This window comes from Peromyscus maniculatus, chromosome 4 (assembly GCF_049852395.1).
Source record: "Peromyscus maniculatus bairdii isolate BWxNUB_F1_BW_parent chromosome 4, HU_Pman_BW_mat_3.1, whole genome shotgun sequence".
Classification (NCBI taxonomy): Eukaryota; Metazoa; Chordata; class Mammalia; order Rodentia; family Cricetidae; genus Peromyscus; species Peromyscus maniculatus.
Window position 1 is genome coordinate 142,425,233 of NC_134855.1, and position 22,166 is coordinate 142,447,398.

Genomic DNA, 22,166 nt, shown 5'->3' on the forward strand with positions numbered 1-22,166 from the left:
CCTAAGCCTCAGTTTCCCTATCCATAAAATGGGCCCTTCCAGCTCTATCAGCCTTTGGTTCTGTAGGCTGAACTGTGTATGTGCACACACAGGGATGGAGGTCAGGGCTTAACATCGGCTGTCCCCCCTTACCACTCTCCACCTTACTTTCTGGGGTCACTCATTAAGCATGGAGCTCACTGATTGGCTAGCCTTGCTGGCCAATGAGCTCCAGGGATCCTCATGTCTCAATCCCCGGCCCCTAGGGCTAGAGTTACAGATGTGCATCCCAGCGCCCGGCTTTTACATGGGTCCTTGTGTTTTTTACAGCAAGGGCTTCATCCCCGGAGCCATCTCCCCAGCCATCTCCTGTGAGTGGAATTCTCAGGCACTCGCTCGCCCTCTGACCCTAGGCTCCTCCTCTAAGGAGAAGACAGACTCCCAAGCGCCTTGCGATCCCGAAGGTGGACTGAAGGCGAGCCCAGCAGAGCAAAGACTGGCTTCAGACCCCTCAGACCCTGGCTTCCCACCCTACCCGGCCTCTGCTCACCTCCTCTGCCCGCTGAGCCTGAGGGTGGTTGTCCAGAAAGGTGCCCTCCAGGACAGAGCCCACAATGGTCAGGCCCTTCCCTGCCTTGAGCTGGGAGGTCAAGGAGAGCAGCTGGGGGTGTACCACGTTCTGGTCCTGGTCCACACGCACCAGCACCAGTAGCTGGGGCCTGAAGAGGGTGCAGGTTCACGTGACCCACCTCCCACCTCCCAGCCACCCCACCCTTCCACCATATAACTGACATAACCCATTTGTCCTCTAGGCCCCCACACCTGGGCCCCATCAGCCACAACCTGCTGGGCCACAGCAGCCATTCCCTTGAGCGGTAAGCCTCTAGCCATCTCCCCACACCTCTCCATCCATCCACCCACCCACCCATCTCTCCATCTACCCCATTCATCTATCCATTCAACCACCCACTCATCCATTTCATCCTTCAGTCATCCAGCAATATCCAGATGAATTTACCTACCAGGCATTATTCACTGGCTCACCCACACATCCACCCACCCGCTATCCATTCACACATCCATCTATTCACCCAGATAGACTCCCGTATGTGTATAAGCTTATCCATCCATCCCTCCTGCCATTTCCCCAACACTTCTTTATACATTCAGCATCGCGTTCCTCCAACTCTCTGTCACTTTCATAGTATTCACCAAGTATCTGTCCTGGGCTGGACCCTATGCTGACCACGTGAGAATTTACAGACAGCACCAAGCCCCGTATCTGGGAGCCCCAGGCTAGTAATATGTCCATAATTCAGACTTCCAACCCGACCCGAGGTGGAACCAAGGGGACAGATGTCAAGCTGGGTGTGTGCAATAGCCACTTAGGAAGTACCTGACCTAAGGGCAGAAGGGGAAGACGATTCTAGAAGCCCCAGGGCCCCTCATCTTCAGTAGAAACGATTTCACTAGTCTGGGGACTCGTGTGAGACCCTATCACCCTCAAAGCAAGGGAGCAGACTCTGCAGAAGCACTGTCTTTCTGCCTCCCTCTCTCTCTACACCTCCACAGATCTGTGAGCTGGCAGCTCCCCCAGAGCCAGGAAGGGAGTTGGCCATACAACATGAGTTTGGGATTTTTTTTTTTTCACAAGTAACGGAATGATCAAATAGACAAACACATGGTGAATAGATCTGGAGAACAAATGTCTGGGGCTCAGTTCGTCACTGTAGAAGAGGGCAGGCGGGTTGGAGAGAGGTTCCACTCAGCCAAACAAAGCCAGAGGGATGAACGGGGCCCCTGCTCCCTTGGCACCTTCACCCTGACCCCTCCCCAGGTGCTCTCGCCACTCACCTCCAGTTCTTGGTGTGCGGAGGCCCTTCCTCCAGGCGCAAGAGAGCGTAACGAGCGGCACTGAGAGAGAGGCCTCGGATCCCATCGCCCCACTCCTTCTCTGCCCTGGGGACCAGGAAGGGGGTCACATGAGTCCAGGAGCGGAGGGGGAGCATCCCGCAGATCGGTTATCCCAAGGCACAGCCGTATCTCCCATGGCGCTCTCACCTCCTGACTTAGTCAGGCTGTAACCGGTCCCTTGGAAATCACTCCTAAATCTAGATCTTCGGCATCATCAACCTCGTCTCCAAACCTACCCCATGTCACCCCTTCCCTGTACTCCAGCCCTGGACCATCACCCAATCAGCCCTCACCCCTTTGTGCCCCTCACCCTTCCCTGGGCCCTCCTAACCTCCTCGTGGCGCTCACTCACCCCCGGTACTCGATGTACTTATAGATGAGCCCGGCGATGAGCATGGCTACCAGCGCGTAGTACCAGGAGCAAATGAACATGAGAGCCAGGCAGAGGCTCATACCCAGGAAGGAGAGGGTCCTGGAAAACGAAGAGAACCCAGGTCCTGAACCCTTTGCAGGGCTGATGGTGATGCCTGGGCTTGGGCAGCAAGAGCAGGGTGGCAGGCAAGGCCTGGGCAAGACACGGCCATCTAGATCTAAAGGCCACACCATTGTCGCCCTGAGCACCATGCAGACAGGGGCTATGGACAGGCCACTGCCCCACCCGACTCCAGAGTCACTACCCCATCTAGTCTCTGTCCCTAGACCCTGCCTGACAGCTCCAAGTAGATGGCCTCATATGGTTTCTGAGACAGTGGTCCATGGACACACTGGAAGCAGACTTTCCAGAAAGAGGCCAGCAGCCATGAGCCCTAAGACCCAAATCAGGTGGCTTCTATGAAAGTCCATTATCCTGCCTGGGGGTTGGGGGTGGGGGCTGCACACCTTTAATCCCAGCACTCAGGAGGCAGAGGCAGATGGATCTTTGTGAGTTTGATTGAGGCCTGGTCTATAGAGCTAGTTCCAAGACAACCAGGGCTACACAGAGAAACCTTGTCTTTAAAAAGAAAGTCTATTATCTCATAGTCTCATGGGGTGGCCATGGGCCAGTCACCTGCTGTGAACTCAACTTTCTCTTTGTGGAGTGAGCATGGTCCTTCCCATCACAGAAGAAAAGCCACAGAGGAACATGGTAAGGAGGTCTGAGCTCCTTCAAGAAGAGAATCCTCCCTGTACCGCCTGCCAACATGCTCACCAGAAACCCAGGAGGGGGTGTGGCTACTGTGCCCACTTCCCAGCTGAGGCAGCTGAGGTTCAAAGAGGCCCCAGCATCAGCCCAAGCTCTCACAGGCAGGACGTGGAGAGTCAGGCTGTGGATTTGAGTCCTGCTGACTCTGACCTTCCTGCTATCCTGAAAGAGGTTGGGTATTGTGGACAAAGAAAGATGGTCACTCGAGCTGTCTGGATACAAAAGCTGGAGAGGAGGAGACACCCTGTTTGAGGACCTCAGGTCTGGAGCGGGGCTAAGGAGAGGGAAGACGCGGCTCTGTGGGAAGGGATGGGGAAATGGGCACCCACCAGTGGTAATATCGGAAGCGTGGCCTCCAGTTGGGCGTCCTCAGCAGTGTCTGCACCGCACAAGCCAAGTTCACAAACATGTAACACATCAGGAAGAACCTAGAATGCAAGACTCCCGGTGAGGCGGAGGCAGGGAGAGGCGCAGAAAGAGAAACCGAGACTTGAAGCAAAAACAGGACATGGAGGAAAGAGAGGTAAGGAGGCGAGGGCCGAGGCGTGACGAAAAGCCAGACCTCACGGCACGCCCTCAAGTGTGTGAGGGTGAAATCTATACAACAGAGGAGAGGCTTCTGCGGCCGCTGGAGAACGTCCCGGGGTTGTTAAGGTGGTGGTAGAGGAACCCAGGAAGAAAGGCTCGTGGGGCCAATGGGTGGGCCGCAGGCCTAGCACGCACATGGAAAGGATGGGGGCGACCTCGTCCAGGGAGGCGATGAGGATGCCGATCTCACAGATGCAGGCAGTCAACAGCAGCGCCCAGGTTGGCTCTCCGTTGGCTTTGCCGTGGCCAAAGACCTAAGGACAGAGCGGCCATCGTGGGGGACTGACGCCTTCAGTCTTGGGAACCAGGGGAATAGAGGCAGGACTCTTACAGCCAGGGAGCAGGGATGGAGAGATGGCTGGCTATATTCTGTGTCCTCTCGGGAACCCGGGGGAGCAGCAGGCTATCTCTGTCTCACTCACCCCCACTGCCATCCTCATGCAATAACACTGAAGTGACTCCCAGAGGGAGACAGGCCCCTCAGGCACAGGTGAGGTGTGTCTGTGTGCTCTATGGATTTATTCTTAAGAACCACAGGAAAAGACAGCCTTTTCTAGCCCTGTCGCTGGCTCTCTGAGTCCCCAACTGCCCCCTAGGCTGGAGAAGAGCCATCTGTTTTTCCTCTAAGAGCAGATAGTGTTCAGAGATGGCACAGATCACAGGCCAAATCCCAAATACTGTCCCTTCTTTTTCAGTGCGGCTGTGGGCGGTACCTAGGAGGAAACCCAAGGCTGGTGGTGGCCCTGGTTCCGTGTCTGCTGGTCAGGGGCCCAGATGACTGGTCTATTGTGTGGGGCAGCTCTGCCATACTGACCTGCAAGAAGGGCACTATGCCATCCCGGGAGATGGCCTGGAGCAGGCGCGGGGCCCCTGTGAGGCTCTGGAGTCCAGCCCCACAGGTAGAGAAGAAAGAGCCGATGACAATGACCCACGGGGATGGCCAGGCCAGGGTGCCCACCACCAGGTTGCCATTCACAGCTTCCCCGAACCTGGAAAGACACAGGAGGGGACAGGGACACTGGGTGAGCAACGCCACCTGGGTTCCAGAGCAGCCTGGCCCAGACCGACGGCATGCCCAGCAAGATGCTGCTGACTGCGGGGTTAGGCTTCCCAGTGGCCAAAGGAGATACACAACCAGACGTCCTTGGTCCTTCCTGTCTGTGTGACCTTGAGCACATCACTGCCCCTCCTCTGCTGTAAGCCGACAACCTCCACGAGCCCACCTCACACCAATGGTGAGGGAGTGGGACACAGAATGTGGAAACTGCCCAGAACGGGGTATGAATATGATTTTAATAAACAGTCCATTGCTAACGTGGTGATCCGAAGAGAATCAATCGGCTCCATGGGGCTGCGGCGTCTCCGTGTAAAAAATGGGGGCTCTGGCTGTATTGTGTGCTGAGGGTGTAAGAACGGAAGGGAAAAGGCCTGCAAGATGGCTTCCCAGGGAAGGGCGCTTGTCACATGACCCACACGGTAGGAGGAGAGAACTGACTCCCACAAGTTGTCTTCTGACATCATATGTGCACTAATGGTATAGATATGCTCATGCGCACACGCACACACACTCATATAATAAGCTAATGTTTAAAAAATAGAAAAAAACAGGCCAGGCATGGTGGCGCACACCTTCATCCCAGCACTCAGGAGGCAGAAGCAGGCGGATCTCTGAGTTTGAGGCCAGCCTGGTCTACAGAGCAAGTTCCAGGACAGCCAGGGCTACACAGAGAAACCCTGTCTCGAGGGGAAAAAATCAAAATAATTTTGTATCAGTGCAACTGTCCTGAAGTAGGAGTGTGGTGGCATGTGCCCACAGTCCCAGCCACTTGTGAGGCTGAGGCAGGAGAACTCCTTGAGTCCAGGAATTCCAGAGCAGCCCGAGCAGTGTAGCAAGACCCTACCCCCAAAAGGCGGATGAGGTGGAATAGATGGGTCAGCTGCTAAGAGCACTGGTCACTCTTCCAGAGGACCTGGGTTCAGTTCCCAGCACCCACATGGCAGCTCTCAACTGCCTGTGACTCCAGTCCCAGAGGATCCAGCACTCACTCCTGGCTTCCACGGACACCAAGCATGTATGGTACACAGACATACATGAGGTAAACACTCATACACATAAAATACAAACAAATATCTTTAAAGGGGGAAAAAATGGAAGGAAAGGAAGGGGAACAGAGGCAAGAGATGGAGAAGGAGGGAAGATGGGAGATGCTGCTTCACAGCTGGGGGATCCTGTCCCTGGAGATGTGCTCAGGGGCATTGCTGAGATACTTCAAACACCAGGCAGAGAGCTCTGGATGGAGGGACTGCTGGAGCCTTGACAGTCTCCTGAGAGGTCTATGATTAAGTGAGATGCATGGAGGTCAAACTCTAAAATAACATCATAGATGCAAATGTTCATTTGACCTGGTCACACACACCCCCTAAAGACCTTTCAGTTGACTCCATATCTTAAAACAAAATCAAGCTTTAATTTCCTTGTAGAAAAACCAGGCCCCGATCCTGACTCCTGCCCAGGCCCCCATCCTGACTCCTGCCCAGGCCCCCATCCTGACTCCAGCCCAGGCCCCCATCCTGACTCCAGCCCAGCCTCACAACCTCATCACATTGACACAAAGAGACCCAAGTGCTAATGTGAGTCTCTTCCCCACCCCTTGTGTGTACACACACTCTCCGGAAGTGAGGGACCAAGGCACTGTACAATACAGCTGTAAGTGTGCACAAGCACATGCACATGAAATACAGGACACAATCATTTCTCTCCTTCCCCTTGTAAATGCCCGTACCACCCATGGTGCCCTTCTCCTTCCTTATAGAGATTAGTTGCCTAATCTCTATTCTCAATACTGAAAGTGGACAGGAAAAGAAAGTTTTAAAAAGGGGCCAGTGAGATGACCTGGTGGCTAAAGGCGCCTGTCCTTCAGAAAAGGACCCTTGGCAGTCTCGTGAGAGGTCTACGATTAAACAAGATGCATGGAGATCAAACCACCCTAAAGTAACAGTCATAGATGCAAGATTTTCAGACCTGAGTTTGATCCCAAGACTATGTGGTGGAGAGAGAGAACCAGCCTTGAAGGTCATTATCTGACCTCCACACATGTGCCATGGGACACACACACACCGCACACATATGCATACCCCCTCCCCCCGACACACACACACTGATAATAATCAATATTTATTTATTTTATTTTATTTTTTTGCTTTTTAAGACATTAAGATATGGTCTCTTTACACAACCCTGGCTAGCCTGGAATTCACTATGTAGTCTAGGTTGACCTTGAACTCACAGAGATCCGCCTGCCTCTGCCTCCCAAATGCTAGGATTAAAGGTGTGCTGCACCACCACCACCACCACCACCACAGCTGGCAACAAATAAATTTTTAAAGAAAGTGGGAAGAAAGACTGAGGCGGACAACACTCAGAATCTGTGGTGGGGAGGGCCCCTGCTCCCAAGATGCCCCATTCTGTGGTGCTCAGATCTTCTGCAGGCGGTACAGTACCCACCAGCAGACACATACTTTCCTGGAGACTCAGAATCATATCTGGTGACTGACAACCCCAACACACCAGAAGTGCTGTGCACCTGGCTGTCACATTGTATTGTTTAGGGAACAATGACCAGGAAAAGTTTACACTGGTTGTTCTTCCAGAGGACCCAGGTTCAATTCCTAGTACGCACATGGCAGCTCACAACTGTCTGTAACTCCAATTCCAGGGGACCTGACACTCTCGTGCAGGCAAAACACCAATGCACATTAATAATAATAATAATAATAATAATAATAATAATAATAATAAAAGTCTACTAAGCTGAGTTTTAGTCAAATACTTTGATCTGTGGTTAGTGCAAGACAAATTACAATGTATTAAAAACCCTTCTAGGGGCTGGAGAGATGGCTCAGTGGTTAAGGGCACTGACTGCTCTTCCAGAAGACCCAGGATCAATTCCCAGCACCCACAGGGCAGCTCACAACTGTCTGTAACTCCAGTACTAAGAGATTAAACACCCTCACACAGACATATGTATAAGCAAAACACCATGTACGTAATATAAATATAAACAAATCATTTAAAAAAAAAAAAACCTTCTAGTTTTTCCTCAGAGGGAAGTCTGCAGAAGCCTTTCAAATGCTACATGAAGAGCTGAGGAGAAGGAACTGCCGGACCCTGGCAATCTCGTGGGCAGTCTATAATTAAAGGAGATAAATGGGAGCCAAACTACCCTAAAACTAGTAGTAATGTGTTCATTAACGTATTCATTAATGTGTTCACTTGACCAGGTCACACTGAACCCCCTGTGTGCTCTCTGTATTTCTGTAAATAAATAAATAAATAAATAAATAAATAAATAAATAAATAAATAAATAACCTGTGTTACTCTTTGCTTCCTTCAGAACCTTTAAGGCAGTGAACAATACACAGGAGTGTTAGGTGAATGAATGAATGAATGAATGAATGAATGAATGAATGAATAGATCCTAAATAGATATATCATTATCCCAAACCAAAGGAGACATCTTTTGAGCTTCTTAGGCTTCAGTGACAAAAAAGATAAAATATTCAGCTGGGCGGCGGTGGCACACGCCTTTAGTCCCAGCACTCGGGAGGCAGAGCCAGGTGGATCTCTGTGAGTTCGAGGCCAGCCTGGGCTACAAAGTGAGTTTCAGGAAAGGCGCAAAGCTACACAGAGAAACCCTGTCTCGGGGGGAAAAAAAAAAAAAACAAGATAAAATATACAATAAAAAGGAAAGTGAGTAGATCCGCAGCTATCATGGTCTCCCACCCACTGGCCCCTTACTCAGGTCCCCACCACTCTGCCAGGTCAGTTTCTTCCTGAGCCCGCCCCTCCCCCAGGACAAGACCCACCCCCATTCCTTCACTTACTTGTCCCGCAGGACGACCCCCTCAATGCAGGCCCCGAACAGAACAACCGAGCTGATGTCTGTGGCAGAGAATGAAGGAGAATCCCTAGCATGGTGATGCTCCACCACCACCCATCCTGAGCCACCAGAGAAGGTGGCAACCTCCGTGCCTCCCACAGTGCCCCCCCACATACACCCGGGGTGGGCGTAACCCAGCTGTGCAGGATACAGACAGCAGAGGTGGTGGCGATGGCCAGGATGGTCCCAGTAGGGATGGACTTCTGGGCATCCCGCAGGTCTCCAGACCGGTTTGAGCCAGCCATGATCCCTGTAGGCAGAAGAGCAGTTCAGATAGAAGCCAGGGCTATCGAGGAAAGGACACATATTGGAGTTCGGAGCCTGGTACCTCGCCTTGCCATACTGGCTCCTGAGCTACCTTTTTTGAGCCGGATTCCTTCTTCTCCCATAGGGCCTAACGATTAGCTACTGTTTAAAGGCAGAGTTATCAAACTAAGAGCTGTTGGTCTTGTCCCTGAACCTCCCGTCCACCCACTCCCAGGCAGATGCCTCCCTCCCCTGCTCCCGCTCACCTGTGACTGAGGGGAAGTAGATGCCGACAAGCAGAGTGAAGTAAGAGGTCATGTCACTGAAGACATAGGGGTGGTCCATGTCAACAGGGGTGCCATCTGTCAGGCCCACGGAGGACATCCCACGCCTCTCCACAATCACCCCCTTGGTCAGGTAGGAGCTCCACAGGTTCTCTGCAGGAAGACGAGGTACTCAGGGAGACGGGCAGAAGTTGGGGGCCAGAGCTTAGACCAGCCGGGTCGGGGGGGAGCAAAAAGTTAAGACCAACCAAATCTCATTCCCACCATTTCCCAAGCTCCTTCTTTGTGCCAAGGTGTGGGCACAGATTTCAAGGCTGAATGGGACTGAGTTTGTGCCCTTCAATAGTCCAGTCTAGTGGGACAGACACAGAAAATCCTCTCTGAGACTGACTCCATACGTCCCTGGTTGACCTCATCAACCCCCAAGCCCCAACTCATGCCCACATCTCTCATCTTGGTAATGGCACCAACATCAACCAACTCAATCACCTTGGCATTGCTCTCAACTACTCCTGTTCCCTTCCTCTGCCTCAAGGCATCTCAACTTTAGTCCATCACAACTCATGAATATTTCTCAAACAAGCCTTTTCTTCCCACTCCAGGGGCTCCCCCACCTCACACCAGTAGCAGGTGAGGTAGATGACTCTGCTCCGGGGGGCTCTCAAACTGCACTATAGGGTGCTAGCAGAAGCCTGTCTATACATTAAATGTTAGTAGCATCCCTCTAGTTTTTCTCATGTTTTATGTGCATGGGTATTTTGTCTGCATGCATGTCTGTGGACCTCACGTGCGCCTGGTGCCTGCAGAGACTAGAAGGCATCAGATCTCCTGGAACTGGAGTTACAGATGGTTGTGAACCACCATGTGGGCGCAGGAATCAAACCCAGGTCCTCTGGAAGAGCAGCAAGTGCTCTTAACCTCTGAGCCATCTCTCTAGCCCCAAACCCTCTAGTTTTCAAGACCAAAAAATATCTCCAGGGACCAGCAAGATGGCTCAGTGGGTAAAGGCACCCTGCTGCCAAGCCTGGGAGTATGGGTTCAATCCCAGAGACCCACAGGAGGAAAGGAGAGAAGAGACTCCAGCAAGATGTCCCATGATTTCTATATGTACATAGCATGCATGTACACACACATATAAGCATGCAAGATAAAATAAAGCATGTGTGAGAGAGTGTGTGTGTGTGTGCACAGACACTGTCAGGCACCTCAGGGCAGAAGAGCAGATCCAGCTGAGAACCCCTACTTCATTACTACTGAAACCATCACTGTTCCTCCGAAGAGTCATCTTTCTCCTGGGCTCCCAGCATCTGTCTTCTTCTTCACCCCCACTGCCTTAAGGATGTGACCCCAAACTCCTCAGCAAAGCTTCCAGGGCCGGCCACAGTCTGGCTTATACCACCCTCTCTAGCCTCATCCCTTCTCATCCTTTCTTTGTATGTTACACCCCCAGTCACGGCAAATAACCTGGGGTCAGAAGGACAGGCTGTGACTCCCATGGCCACACACACTAAGCAGGCTGTTCTGTGTTTCGTAATTCCGTATTCTCCTATACAGCTGACAATCTCTTGCTTGTCCTCCAAAGCCTCCTTGGCAAGTGCAGGAAGCCTTGTTCTTGACAACTGATACATATGGATGCTGTGCCTCCTCGTGGTTCTCTGTTCACTGAATACACATCTCTGTGGATCATAATCTATTAATACATCTATCTGCCACTAAAATCCCTAAGGCCAAGTACTGAGTATATGTGTATGTGGTGGTCCCAGTGCTTTAGCCCAGTGTTAAGTACTTAGTAGGGAGAGAACACTGGCTTTCTTTCTTAATAACAGTGAAGTACATTCCACTCTTTTGCCTCTACCTCTCCAGAATGCTTAGGACAGAACATGGCCTACACAAGATGCTCAATTAAAGCTGACTGGGTTGAACTGAAACCCAAGGAATACCCCTAGTCCTGACAACTTAACCTACAATCCCTGATGCACTCCATAGACACAAGTCCCTCCCTTCCCCCTACCTTTGATGAGGCCACTGGCGGCACCAGGAATGCCTTGGATCTCGGTGACATTGTTTCGGGTGAAGTACTCATCACAGGTGGCATTGAGGAAGCGAGAGGAACAGAAAAGGCCCCAGAGCTGTGTGGTCACTGTCTCATTTCCTTCCCAAGCCAGCTTGGCACAGACATCAAAGCCATGGCGAGACAGCGTGCGGTTCCCCAGGAGGCAGATCCTAGGGAGAGAAGTGAGCAAGGGAGGTGGGAGGAACAAGATCTCTCCCTGGCTTCACAGTGGAGCCACTGGGAGTTTTAAAGACACAGATTTCGGGGCCCCACATCCAGAGATCCCGGTTCTGTCTGGAGCATGCCCATTGGAGTTTCTATAAAGTTTCCCAAGCGAGACCAGCATGCAGACAAAGTGAAGAACTAGCCTGCTGGCGCTGTCCTGTTCAGCACCGTGGACAGCGCCCCTTGAGCCCTATCTTTTGCCACTAAGATAGAGCAGACTCCATCGGAGAAGCAAGAGAATCAAAAGGGACCTGAACCCTGGGCTCTCTCTTCTGGGTTCTTTCCCATCCTGGAGAAGGTGTCAAAAACTAAGACTGTCCATTCCAGGATGCCGACCCATCCAGAAGCTTCCCCGTCACACCGAGTGTGTTCCTTCAGAAGCGATTTATAGTTTACTTTCCTAAGTCCCCATCAGCAAGCAGATGAGACGCTCAAGAGAACTTCTTCCCACCTCCAGAAATGTTATCCCATTCTGAATAAGCTTCCCTAAATAGGAAACATTTACCCTGCCAGGAGATGTTGCTCCCAACCCACACACTCCAGTTCCGAGAGGTGAAAAGAGGGGACCTGGTAGAGACTCTGACTCTGCAGACCTGAGCTGGGCCAGTGAGGACCACAGTTACTGTAGGACTCAGAAAGACAGCACTCACGGGAAATTGGGTGGGTCGAAGGCAGACTTGATGACCCCTGCATAGATGGCCAGGATGGAGAGGATGACACAGCCCAGGAAGACCAGGGCAAACTTGTTGACGTACTTGACACCCACAAAGACAACGGTGGCCATGCAGGTAAGCACACAGGTACCATACACGCGCATATTGTTCAACATGGCTGCCGCCTCCCCACTGGCATCTTCTGCCTTGAAGATGGCCATGGCTGGGAAGAGATAAGCCTGCAGGAAAGGAGCAAAGGGAGTCAGACAGATGACCCAGGGAAGGCCAGCTGAGACTCACCCCAGGGAAATGACCTCCCAGACGGGAAGTGGGGTCCATTAACAATGCACTGGCTGAAGGTGGTGTGAGCTCCCCTGCAATGTCTATGAAGCAGCCAATGAAAATGGCACTCAAAGGGGCTGGGAAAGGTCCTTCGCCGCTACTATTTATTAGAACTATTACTTATAGCTATTACTTTTATTATTTATGATATAAAGGTTGGAAAAAATAGATGTTTATCCCTAGAGGGTAGGTAAATAAATCTGATATTTCTACTTAAGCTACAAAGCTATTTAAAAAGACGGCATGGGACTGTAATATGTTTCAGTGACGGAAAGCACATTCAGTATGAACATAAGCCATGGGTTCAATCCCCAGCAGCAAAGGTGGGAAAGGCATGAATTTATATGGACTGACTCAAAAACTACCCACAGTGAGCACAGAGGTACAGCCTTGTAATCCCAAACTATGGGAAGCTAAGGCAAGAGAATTTGAAACCAGCCTGAGCTACATAGCAAGACTTCACTCATTTCAAGAGTTTAAAAACTATGTGCAGTGTATTGGGTGAATAAGGTCAAGTTTAAAAAAAATAATGTATCTTATGGCCTCATTTTTATAAATTTATATGTGGAAATATTTACTCATGTGTGTTTATACAATTGTAGATGGGTTTGTAGGGATATCCGTCTGTTGGTGGTACCAGGCATGTCTAATCCAAGCACTCGGGAGACTGAGGCAGGAGGATCACCACTAACAAACCAGCCTGGACCACAAGGAGACCCTGCTTTACAAAAAACAACAAGCGGGGTATGGGGGCGCATGCCTTTAACCCCAGCACTTGGGAGACAGAGGCAGGCGGATCTCTGAGTTCGAGGCCATCCTGGTCTACAGAGATTCAGGACAGCCAGGGCTACACAGAGAAACCTTGCTTCAAAAAAAAAAATGAAAGAGAAGAAAACAACAAAAAAGGACAATGGAAGCCTTTATTGAATAATTAAAATGTGACACCTTGCACATTCGTATTTTCTAAAATGTCCACATTAAACTTAAGATGCTTATATTTAAGTTACTTTTTATTTATAAATAAAGGGAGTTTTCAGGTTCTTAAGGAAATATTTATAGGTGGAATTGTGCTTTACAAAGACAGAACAAAATGTCATGTAGAAGAACAGAAACGCGGGAGACACACTAAAACGCTTGTGATCTCACTGGATCATTTTCTCCCTTGCGTTGCTGTTGTTCAGGGTCGGGCAGCAGGCAGAACCGTTTGATAATGCATCTAGAAATGTCCTTAGTCACAGAGGCCCACAGTGCTCACACCAATGTGCCTCCTCAAACCCCCAATCCCTGATTTCTCCTCTTCTGCCCCCAAACCAGAAGCTCTGGCTCTGTTGGTTTTGGTTCCCTAAGGCCATGGGAGACAGTGGACAGGCACAGACCCTGGAAGCCAGAGGAAGGCCGGCTCACGTCCCTCAACTGAGACTCTCTGACCTTGCACTCCTCATCTGTAAAATGGCCATCTTCTAAAACATGAGAGACTCATGGGGAGGGAGGAAACTACTAGTCTGGAAGTCTTAGGGCTTGCAGAGGTCAGGGGGGCTGGGAAACGTTAGCTCCATTTTTTCTTTTCATTTGTGACAGGATCTCTTGCAGCCCTGACAGACTTCAAACTCACTATGTAGCTGAGGGCGATCTCATGCTTATCCTCCTGCCTCTCAGGTGTAGAGTTTATACGGTGCTGAGAAGCAAAGCCAGGGTTTGGAGCATTCTAGGCAACTAAGCTGCACCCCTTTCCTTAAGCCAAGGATCCCCCATCTGCATCCACCCAAACAAAAAGAACAGGAGGCCTAAGGCAGCTGCCCTGTCTTTCAAACACAGCCCAGACATGTAGTGTCTCCCCATCAATCACTACTCCTAACAGATCTCTCTACACGGGTCCCTCATGGATCTCTTTTACAATCTAAGAACCATCTATCGGGCCTCTGAAACTAACATCTAAGGAGTGCTTTGCGCGCTCCCTGGAATGTGGTGGGCTCTCACTACTCCAGCTGTTATTTTAACTCTTACCAACCCACCTGCCACCTCACCCATAGCTGAGTGACCTTGAGCTAGTGATCTATCTGCCTTTTGGAACTTCTCATTTGTAAAATGCCATCATAATACTTAAACCTCTAAGGATTCAAGATAATGACTGTAAAGCACTTGGAGCTATGCTGAGAACTCAGTGGGTGCCTGATAAACCACAGCTGTTTGTGTTACATAATTATTGTATCTTGTCTCCCCAGCCAGACTGGGAACTCTTTCGAGACAGACCACATCCGACTTCTCTTTGGCCTTAAGCAGCGGCCTGGCCTATAGCAGGTGTCTGGGGAAATACTGGTGACATGGCTGACAGCCTGAGACCCCACACCTCTTCCTCTCCCCCTCTCACCAGCAGGATCTCGATGGTTCCCAGGATGTACATAGCTCCAGCAAAGGTAGTGCCCAGGTAGAAGCAGAGGCCCACGGCACCCCCAAACTCTGGGCCCAGGGACCTGGAAATCATGTAGTAGGAGCCACCAGCTGCAGAAAAAAACCTAGTATCAGCGAGAGGGTCATAGGGCCCTGTGCAGCTCTGTGGGGAGCAGGGCTTTGGGACAGAGGGCAGAAGAAGGTTTCTCTAGACCTCGGGCTGCAGCCCCAGAAAGGAGATGCAGCCAACCACTCTGCGTGGAGCTTGCAGCAGTAATTATTACCATGTTGCTAATTACCCCTGTAAGGAGGTCATGGCTCAGAAAATAGGATGGTAGAGAAGAGGGTCTCAGGCTGAGGCGGGGAGAAGGTGACCATTGCCCTGTTCAACGCCAACATCTCCTTCCCTAAACCCAGCAGGCTCGCCCCTACCTAAGCCATGAACAATCACAGCCCAACTCTTGGTCTGCAATACTGTTTTGGGTCGTGGGTCCTGAGGGCCCACAAAGCCTGGCCCTCTGTTTCTCCTGTCAATCACCAGGCCCCTGGCCCTCCCTCCCTCTGCAAAGGCCCCGGTCACATACCAGGCACCACACCATTGGTTGCAATCGCGCTCATGGAAATGGCTGTGAGCATCGTCTGTAGGAAAGAGATCATCAGAATGGTGGCCGCTGGGGGCTGCAGTGGTCTGGCTGGTGGCCAAGCCAATGTACCCCACAGCCACCAGCCAAACCCACAGGCTCTCCTCTCCTCAAGCTTCTCTCTGGGTCTGTTCCAACTTCTACTCATGCCAAGCCCTTCTCAAAATATAACCTCTTATTCACCACGAAAATAGGAGGAGCTACCATGCCAGAGGACTCCGGCCACCTCAGTTTGGCCCCGAGGTAACTTATAACTAGAGACAATTCACTCTTCCAGCCTCAGTATTTGCATATGTAAAATGGGAGGCAAGGCTTCAGCTCTGGTATCCTCACGTGCAGAGTGGTCTCAAGGCTGTGTGTGAAGACACAAGATATGAGTTTGGCGGTCAATAGAGACTGGATTTTTTTTTTAATGTGGATGGCAAGAATCTAGTTGCAAAGTTATCTGTGGGACATAATCTCATTTGTGTGTGTGAGTAGGGACCTTCCAAAAACGTTAACTCTTGTGCAATTGCGCTGAATTTTGTTTTCTTCTCTGCATTTATCATTTTCATCAATGAATCTGCAGTACGTGTGTTAGTGCACGAACACACACACATAGATCCAGGTGAAGCCCGGTTGACAGTCATCAGAGAGAAGCCTTTGAGATTCAGGAAGGGCTGGTCAGACCTAATTTACTCTCAAAGATCGTAAGTAGAGATTCCTATAAAAAGCTCAGGTCTCAAGCTTCCTCCCCCAGGCCTCAACCAAACCCCAGCTGTCTTCACTGAGCAGGGGAGGGGTCACTCACACAGGAGCAGCAGATGAAGACCATACAGAAGGACTCCATGATGCCTGCGATGCCCACCACCCAAGTGAGCCGCAGGAAGAGGATGACGCCAAAGATGTTCTGCAGGCAGGGGAGGTACACGCCCATGAAGGTGCCCATGCGTGGGGCCTGCCAGAGAGGCCAGCATCAGTCTCTGCACCCCCACTCATTACCAGCAGCCTAGCCCATGCCTCCTCCAGGTCCCTTCCCTTTGCCTCCCTCACGCATCCTCCATCTCCATCCTCCATCTCCCATTCCTTCCCCTCCCCCACATAGCCACTGCCCTCCTCCCTTCACTCCTCCATAAGGTCCATTTTCCTCTCCCACACTCCCTCCCACCCCTTCACCTCCCCCCCCAGGCCCCACCTGCACCGGCTTCTTTTTTCCACCCTCATTGTTCTCTGCTTCTTCATGCTCTCTACTTCCCTGGGGCAGGTTGGTGTAGTTGGCCAGCCCACTGAGCAGGGAGGACACCATGGGACTGGTGTCCATCTCCTCCTATGGAGGAAAGGGGTCCGTGTTAGGGAGCCGGAAGTTCGGGGCGGCAACTGGAGTGAGCTGGATGTAGGAGATGGGGACAGAGGTCAAGTCACTGAGTTTGGGATGCAATGGGAACAGAGGAGGAGGAGGAAGCAGGGGGAGGGGCAGGAGGAGGCAGCGGTGAGATAGGAGAGGAGGACGGGGAACCACGAGGGAAAGCCAGGGAAGGCCAGGGAGGGACGGGGGAGGCTGGGGAAGATGGTGGACCTGAGGGAGGAATGGAGAGGCGTCTACTCTTCCCGAGGGAGGGAGGGAGCACTGATGAGCCAGCGTGACTAACTGCAGCCTAAGCAGCCCACCTCAAACAGGGCCATGTTCTTGCCATCGTACTCTCTTCCCTTCTCTGTGTCCGTGCTGTTGATGAAGGGACTGCTTTCCTTGGGGTTGCCATCACCTGAGAAGAGGAGGAGTCGGGTGTGACGCTCATCACGTGTCCCCTAGCCATCCTGCGTATAGCTATGTGGCCACTTCACCGCCCGGAGCCTTGGGTCACATGCTGGAGAAATTGGGCTGTCGCTGTCTTCTCGCATGATTTTAGTTGGCAGCATGGATAAAGAACCCAATTTACCGCTGGCTGTTCTGAGTGCCTGATGAACATATGTGTCCTTCTTTGCTCTTGAGGGAGGGTCCTAGCTCATCAACCATGAATCTCCAGAGTTCTTTTGTTGGATATAAATGAACCCATCTTAGTATGTGGATGGTGTGTGATTTTTTTCCCCTAGGGAGGACAGCAGAGAACTCTGGATTCCCAAGGATACTCTTCTGACACCCTATATTCTCCCCTTCGCTGTCCTCCTACCATGTGCTGACAGAGTGGTCAGAGGAGGAATCGAACAGCCTAAGACACTGTCCCTGCCCTTAGAGAAGCTGTAAAGAGGACTGCTAAAGTCTGTGAGAGAAACATGAGGGATGCAGGAGGGCACGCGGCCCAGCCTGAGAGGTCACAGAAGGCTTTCCAGAGGAAGTGACGCGTCAGCTGAGAACTGAAGGATGAGTAAGGGCTAGACTGGGAGGGTGACAGGAGGGTGTTCCAGGCAGAGAGAACCCAGAACAGTGTGTTTGATGTCCCAGATGTGGCAGCCAACAGAACAAGTTACTGCTGAACAAAGCATGATCTAGGTAGGGTCTTAGGAAGGGGCACATTGGGGCTTAGGGATGAACAGTGGCTTGGGAGAAGACGACTCGAGGTAGCGTGGGCCTGAAAGAAGTGGCAGGCCATCCTGAAGCACTTGGACCCCATCCAGAGGACAATGGGCAGTCACCGAGTTCCAGGCCCAAGAGTGTCATGAGCTGACTTGAGTATTGCAGCAAGCCTTCTGGCTTCAGGTGAGAACCACGGCAGCTAGAGCCTTTCCACAATCCAGGCGAGGGCTGACAGTGACTTAGGTCACAGCAATATGGGGCAATGGAAAGACTCAAGCATCGAGCGTTATGGAGGCATTGCTGTGCCTGATGTCTGGGGAGGGGGAGGGAAGAATCCAGGATGATGCCTGGGGTTTCTGGCGCAGGTCAATGGGCGGGATGATGCTATATCTTCATGAACTGGAAGTGTGGAAGAGAGGAATTCGGGGTAGGGAAGAGGCTGGATTTAGCTGAGGGGGGTCCACCAGAGGATCCAGAAGCTGCCTGGGCACAAGGAGGGAGCAATGCCCATGAAAGAAGCTGCACACCAGAAGGGCTAAGGGTCATCATGCAATGCCAAGGAGACTCTGTTGGTGCGAAGAAGGGTCCTTCCCAAAAGATGTACGGTTTCCACGCCGTACAGTTCCAGCCGTCAACCTCCTTCAGCACCAGGGCTGAAGCCCCAGCAGCAGACACCTCCGTGGGCTCTTGGGAGCATCACCATTGTCCAAGTTCCAAATAAAGCTGAGGCCCCGTGGACCCTGAATCTCCAAGCTGTCCTCTCTTGGTGTCCTCATCCATCTAACATCTGCATCCTTCCCCCAGCCTCTTGGAACCCTTCTTCAGTTACCCAGGCAGGGACCCCTCTCAAGAGCATGATGTATCCCAACTTGCCTGAAAGTTGGGGAGGGGGGACCGCACCTGCTCCAAAAAATACCCACCTCCCCCTTGCCCACTGAGGCAGAAATGCCTGATTGCCTAAAGAGACCACCAGTCATTCTCTCCTCTCACTGGGGTGAGTTTCTGGGAATAACAGGCCCATCCTCCCTATGAGAGCCAGCACATAATAGATGTTCAGGAAACAGTATTTGAAGGAGAACTCTACAAGACTTCCCTCTCAGACCCCAGAATCCAAAAAGATCTGTCTGGGACCAGAAACCAGGAGAAACGAGAGTAAGGTAGATCTTGTCTCCTTTTAAAATGTTGACCAGACGCCTTCTGCTCTTGCCACAGGAGAGTCAGGACTAGAGAAGCTATCGGGGTGTAAGAGAAAAATCTCTAGTGCTTCAGGGAAGGGCTGAGCTGGGAAAGCTAAGCTTCAGTACCAGCTCCCCCATTTCTGTCTCCAGCCTGGGCAAGTCACTCTCCCGTTGCAAAGGGATACTAACTTGGCCTAACTCACAGGATGGCTAGGAGGTCAAGTGAAATACCACACACCATGGTGGCCACACAAGCGTACCTACTGCTACTATTGCAACTACCGTTCTTAGCACACCTGGTACCCATTCAGCCTGGGCTCTTTATCCCACGTCCTTCCCTTAGCTGAAAGATTTAAGGGCTTCTCAGTCTGTACAGCTGGGTTTTTTTCTTAGAAGCACCCTCTTTTATGTCCCGAACCGCACCATCAGAGGAGCCCCTCCCCTGTCTTTCGCACCCCCTCTCAAGCCTTCCTTCTTTGCCCCAGTGAGTGGCGCTTAACCAGCTGGAAGGGGTACATCCTGGCCAGAGACCCCGGAACTAGGAGGCCGGGCACTGGTCTCCATGGCGACAGCGCGGACCTACAGCACAGCGCGCGGAGCCGGCCACGCGCCCGCACCCGCTTATGTAACGCCGCGCACAGCGCAGAGCCAGACTACAGACTACAGGCCGGATCCCGGCCAGGAAAGGAGCACAGGGGAGGGGGCAGCTTGGTCGGCTCGTCCTGGGTCCCGCCTTTCCATCCGCTGCCTGGGCCAGACGCCAGGCTCCCGGCCTCATCAGCCAAGGGCTGATTTTGTCCCCTGCCTGGAACGCTGGGCTCACTAGTTAAGGGGGATGGGGAGTGAGCGTCTGTATTCTCAAAGGAGCAAGCCAGCAGAGGGGAAACTCGTCCTGATTCCCTAGAGCCAGGAGTTTAGGTGATGGGGGAGCGCCTAGAGGCGCGCAAGAGGCAGGCCAGACCCAGGCTGAGCCCTCCCCGCCCCCGCCCCCGCCCCCCGTCCCCGCCCCCTGGGAGCTCTCAGCCTGAATCGGCTTTCAATTAAGCTGCGGAGGCCAGATCTCGCCCGGAGGAAACAGGCGCAGGCAAAGGAGCCTCCCCCGGGGCCAGAGGCTGGACCTGGAGGGAATCCCCAGGGCAGCTTGGGGAAGGAAAGGGGGCGTCAGACCCCAAAGGGAAAGGAGATCTGGATGCCAGGGACAATATCCTTGGGATCTTCTTTGGCCCAGAGGAGTCCTCATACTCTCCCTGAGGTCAACACACCCAGATCCTTCCATCTAGTTCCAGGAATCTATACTCAAGAGTCAGGGGCTTTTGGTCCTTCTTTGCTCAAACCCAGGAAGTCTTTAGTGCCTCCTACCACCTTCACCAAGAGTCCAGGGGAGACCTTCCCCTTCTGGGATGCAGACTGCTTGACCCAGGTTCTGGCCACTCTTAATTCCAAGTGCTGGACTCTATATATAGAAAGAAAGTCTCCAGATGGGCCTGCTATTAACAGGGAGTCCTGAGAACTGGAAAGAACTATTAGTTAAAATTCTGCTTCCAGCACACATATGCCTCTTTACTAGGCCTTTGGCGACCCCAAAGAAACACAGAGGTCCAGTGAAGGTCGGTGGAAGAAGCAGGTGATGAGGAATCTACAGAACCCATTCTGGGAGCAGGGATGTCTCATAGTGGAGGCATCTAAGGAGGATCCTGGGAGGAAGTAACATCCCTTTCCTTGGCTCCCGGAGCACTGCTTCAAGATGCCTAGAGCTGCGGCAGACTAGACTTTTACAACCCCCTCCCCCTGCAGCCAAGGAAGCAGTGCCTGATGAGGTGACCTCGGGGTCACTGGAGAGATGAATGAGCTGGCCAGCAGTAGTTCTGTCCCCTGTATAGGACTCAGCCTCATGGGGGAAGGGGAAGGGGGTGTCTCGGACAAAGGACCAGGGATGCTGATGCCCCCAGCCTTCCCACGCCTCCACTTGGCCCTGACTGTGATCCAAAATCAAGGACCTCGGAATCAAACCTGCTAGTGTCTGCGAGATCATGCTTTCAGCTCTTGGGGCCTTGGGCCCTCTCCTGGGGAGGTCTGTGGGATTCGCAGCCCAGAGGGTCAAGCAATGCCTGGAGGAGCGTTTGAGAGCTCTGAGTGCAGACAGCAGGCACTGGAGATGCGCTAGTGCGCAGGGGACGCAGCGCCACTAAAGGGTGGGGGCTGGGGGCGGCTGACAGCAGTGATGGATGGCTGAGACCGCTTGGGGGCGGCGAGGGGCCTGGGAGCCCGAGGGGGTGGCTGGCCTCGAGACCTCGGAGCAGAAAAAACGGCAGTGAAGGATGACGGAGAACCGGAACAGCACAAGGATTTGCTCCAGAGCCCCTCGGCTCCTGACAAGTCTCTGCACCCACCGCAGCGAGTCCGCAGTGTCGCCACGGCGCTGGGGATACAGCCACCGGGACCCCGTTTCTGAGGCCTCACAAGGATAGCTAAGAGAGCTAACTATAAAGACTTCCCCCCGCCCCGCCCTAAAAAACATACTGCTGCCCCAGGGTACCAAGAGAAGGGGAAAAGGGTGAAGACGGGATCTTGCTTCCTGTCCTGAATAGGAACCCATTGAGAACTGAGAGGGAGAGGGAATTCAGCAAAGTAGACCTGAAAATCCACAGAGGAGGCAGCTTCAGGTTGAGATAAGGACTTCATGGATCCTTGGGGGAGGGGGTCCTGGTTGCACCAAGTACCCCTTAAGGGGTCACCGCTGCCCAGACGGAAGCTATCATATGCCTCCAAACACCAGAGCCATCACTCCCCCCACCTTCCAGCTGGAAGCTCAGAGCGAGGGACTGCAGCAGACTGCGCCCCCAGAAGCCACTGGTCCCTGCTCTGCGCCAGGACGCCCGGGTCCCCTCTCGGGGAAAGGAGCCTCCCTCCTGCCCGTCGAACGGCACGTCAGCCCTGTTCCAGCTATTCCATCCCCTTCCAGCGTCTCTCATGTTTAACTAATCCAAGTCTGGCCCCAGGCCGCGGATCATCCCAACCCGGGGTCCCCAATCTGCCTCGGAGCGCGGCGCATTCCAGAAC

At 52.5% G+C, this 22,166-nt stretch overlaps 1 protein-coding gene across 5 annotated transcripts in view; it reads right to left on the minus strand.

The window, feature by feature from the left end:
• Window positions 1–22,166, minus strand: part of Slc12a5 (solute carrier family 12 member 5) — a 39,224-nt gene that overhangs the window by 9,091 nt on the left and 7,967 nt on the right. For 4 of the 5 annotated variants that reach the window (XM_042276792.2, XM_006970969.4, XM_042276793.2 and 1 more), the window contains exons 2-17: window positions 17,085–17,179; window positions 16,612–16,743; window positions 16,228–16,374; window positions 15,381–15,435; window positions 14,777–14,907; window positions 12,064–12,305; window positions 11,147–11,358; window positions 9,118–9,288; window positions 8,757–8,855; window positions 8,550–8,607; window positions 4,479–4,653; window positions 3,800–3,918; window positions 3,406–3,504; window positions 2,246–2,365; window positions 1,834–1,938; window positions 530–698 (exon numbers count right to left, since the gene is read on the minus strand). In XM_042276792.2, the coding sequence (XP_042132726.1) occupies window positions 530–698; window positions 1,834–1,938; window positions 2,246–2,365; window positions 3,406–3,504; window positions 3,800–3,918; window positions 4,479–4,653; window positions 8,550–8,607; window positions 8,757–8,855; window positions 9,118–9,288; window positions 11,147–11,358; window positions 12,064–12,305; window positions 14,777–14,907; window positions 15,381–15,435; window positions 16,228–16,374; window positions 16,612–16,743; window positions 17,085–17,179 (2,129 nt within the window). Of the gene's footprint in view, window positions 1–529; window positions 699–1,833; window positions 1,939–2,245; window positions 2,366–3,405; window positions 3,505–3,799; window positions 3,919–4,478; window positions 4,654–8,549; window positions 8,608–8,756; window positions 8,856–9,117; window positions 9,289–11,146; window positions 11,359–12,063; window positions 12,306–14,776; window positions 14,908–15,380; window positions 15,436–16,227; window positions 16,375–16,611; window positions 16,744–16,992; window positions 17,180–22,166 lie in introns of those variants that run through there. The other variant, XM_076571170.1, reaches the window with a different exon arrangement.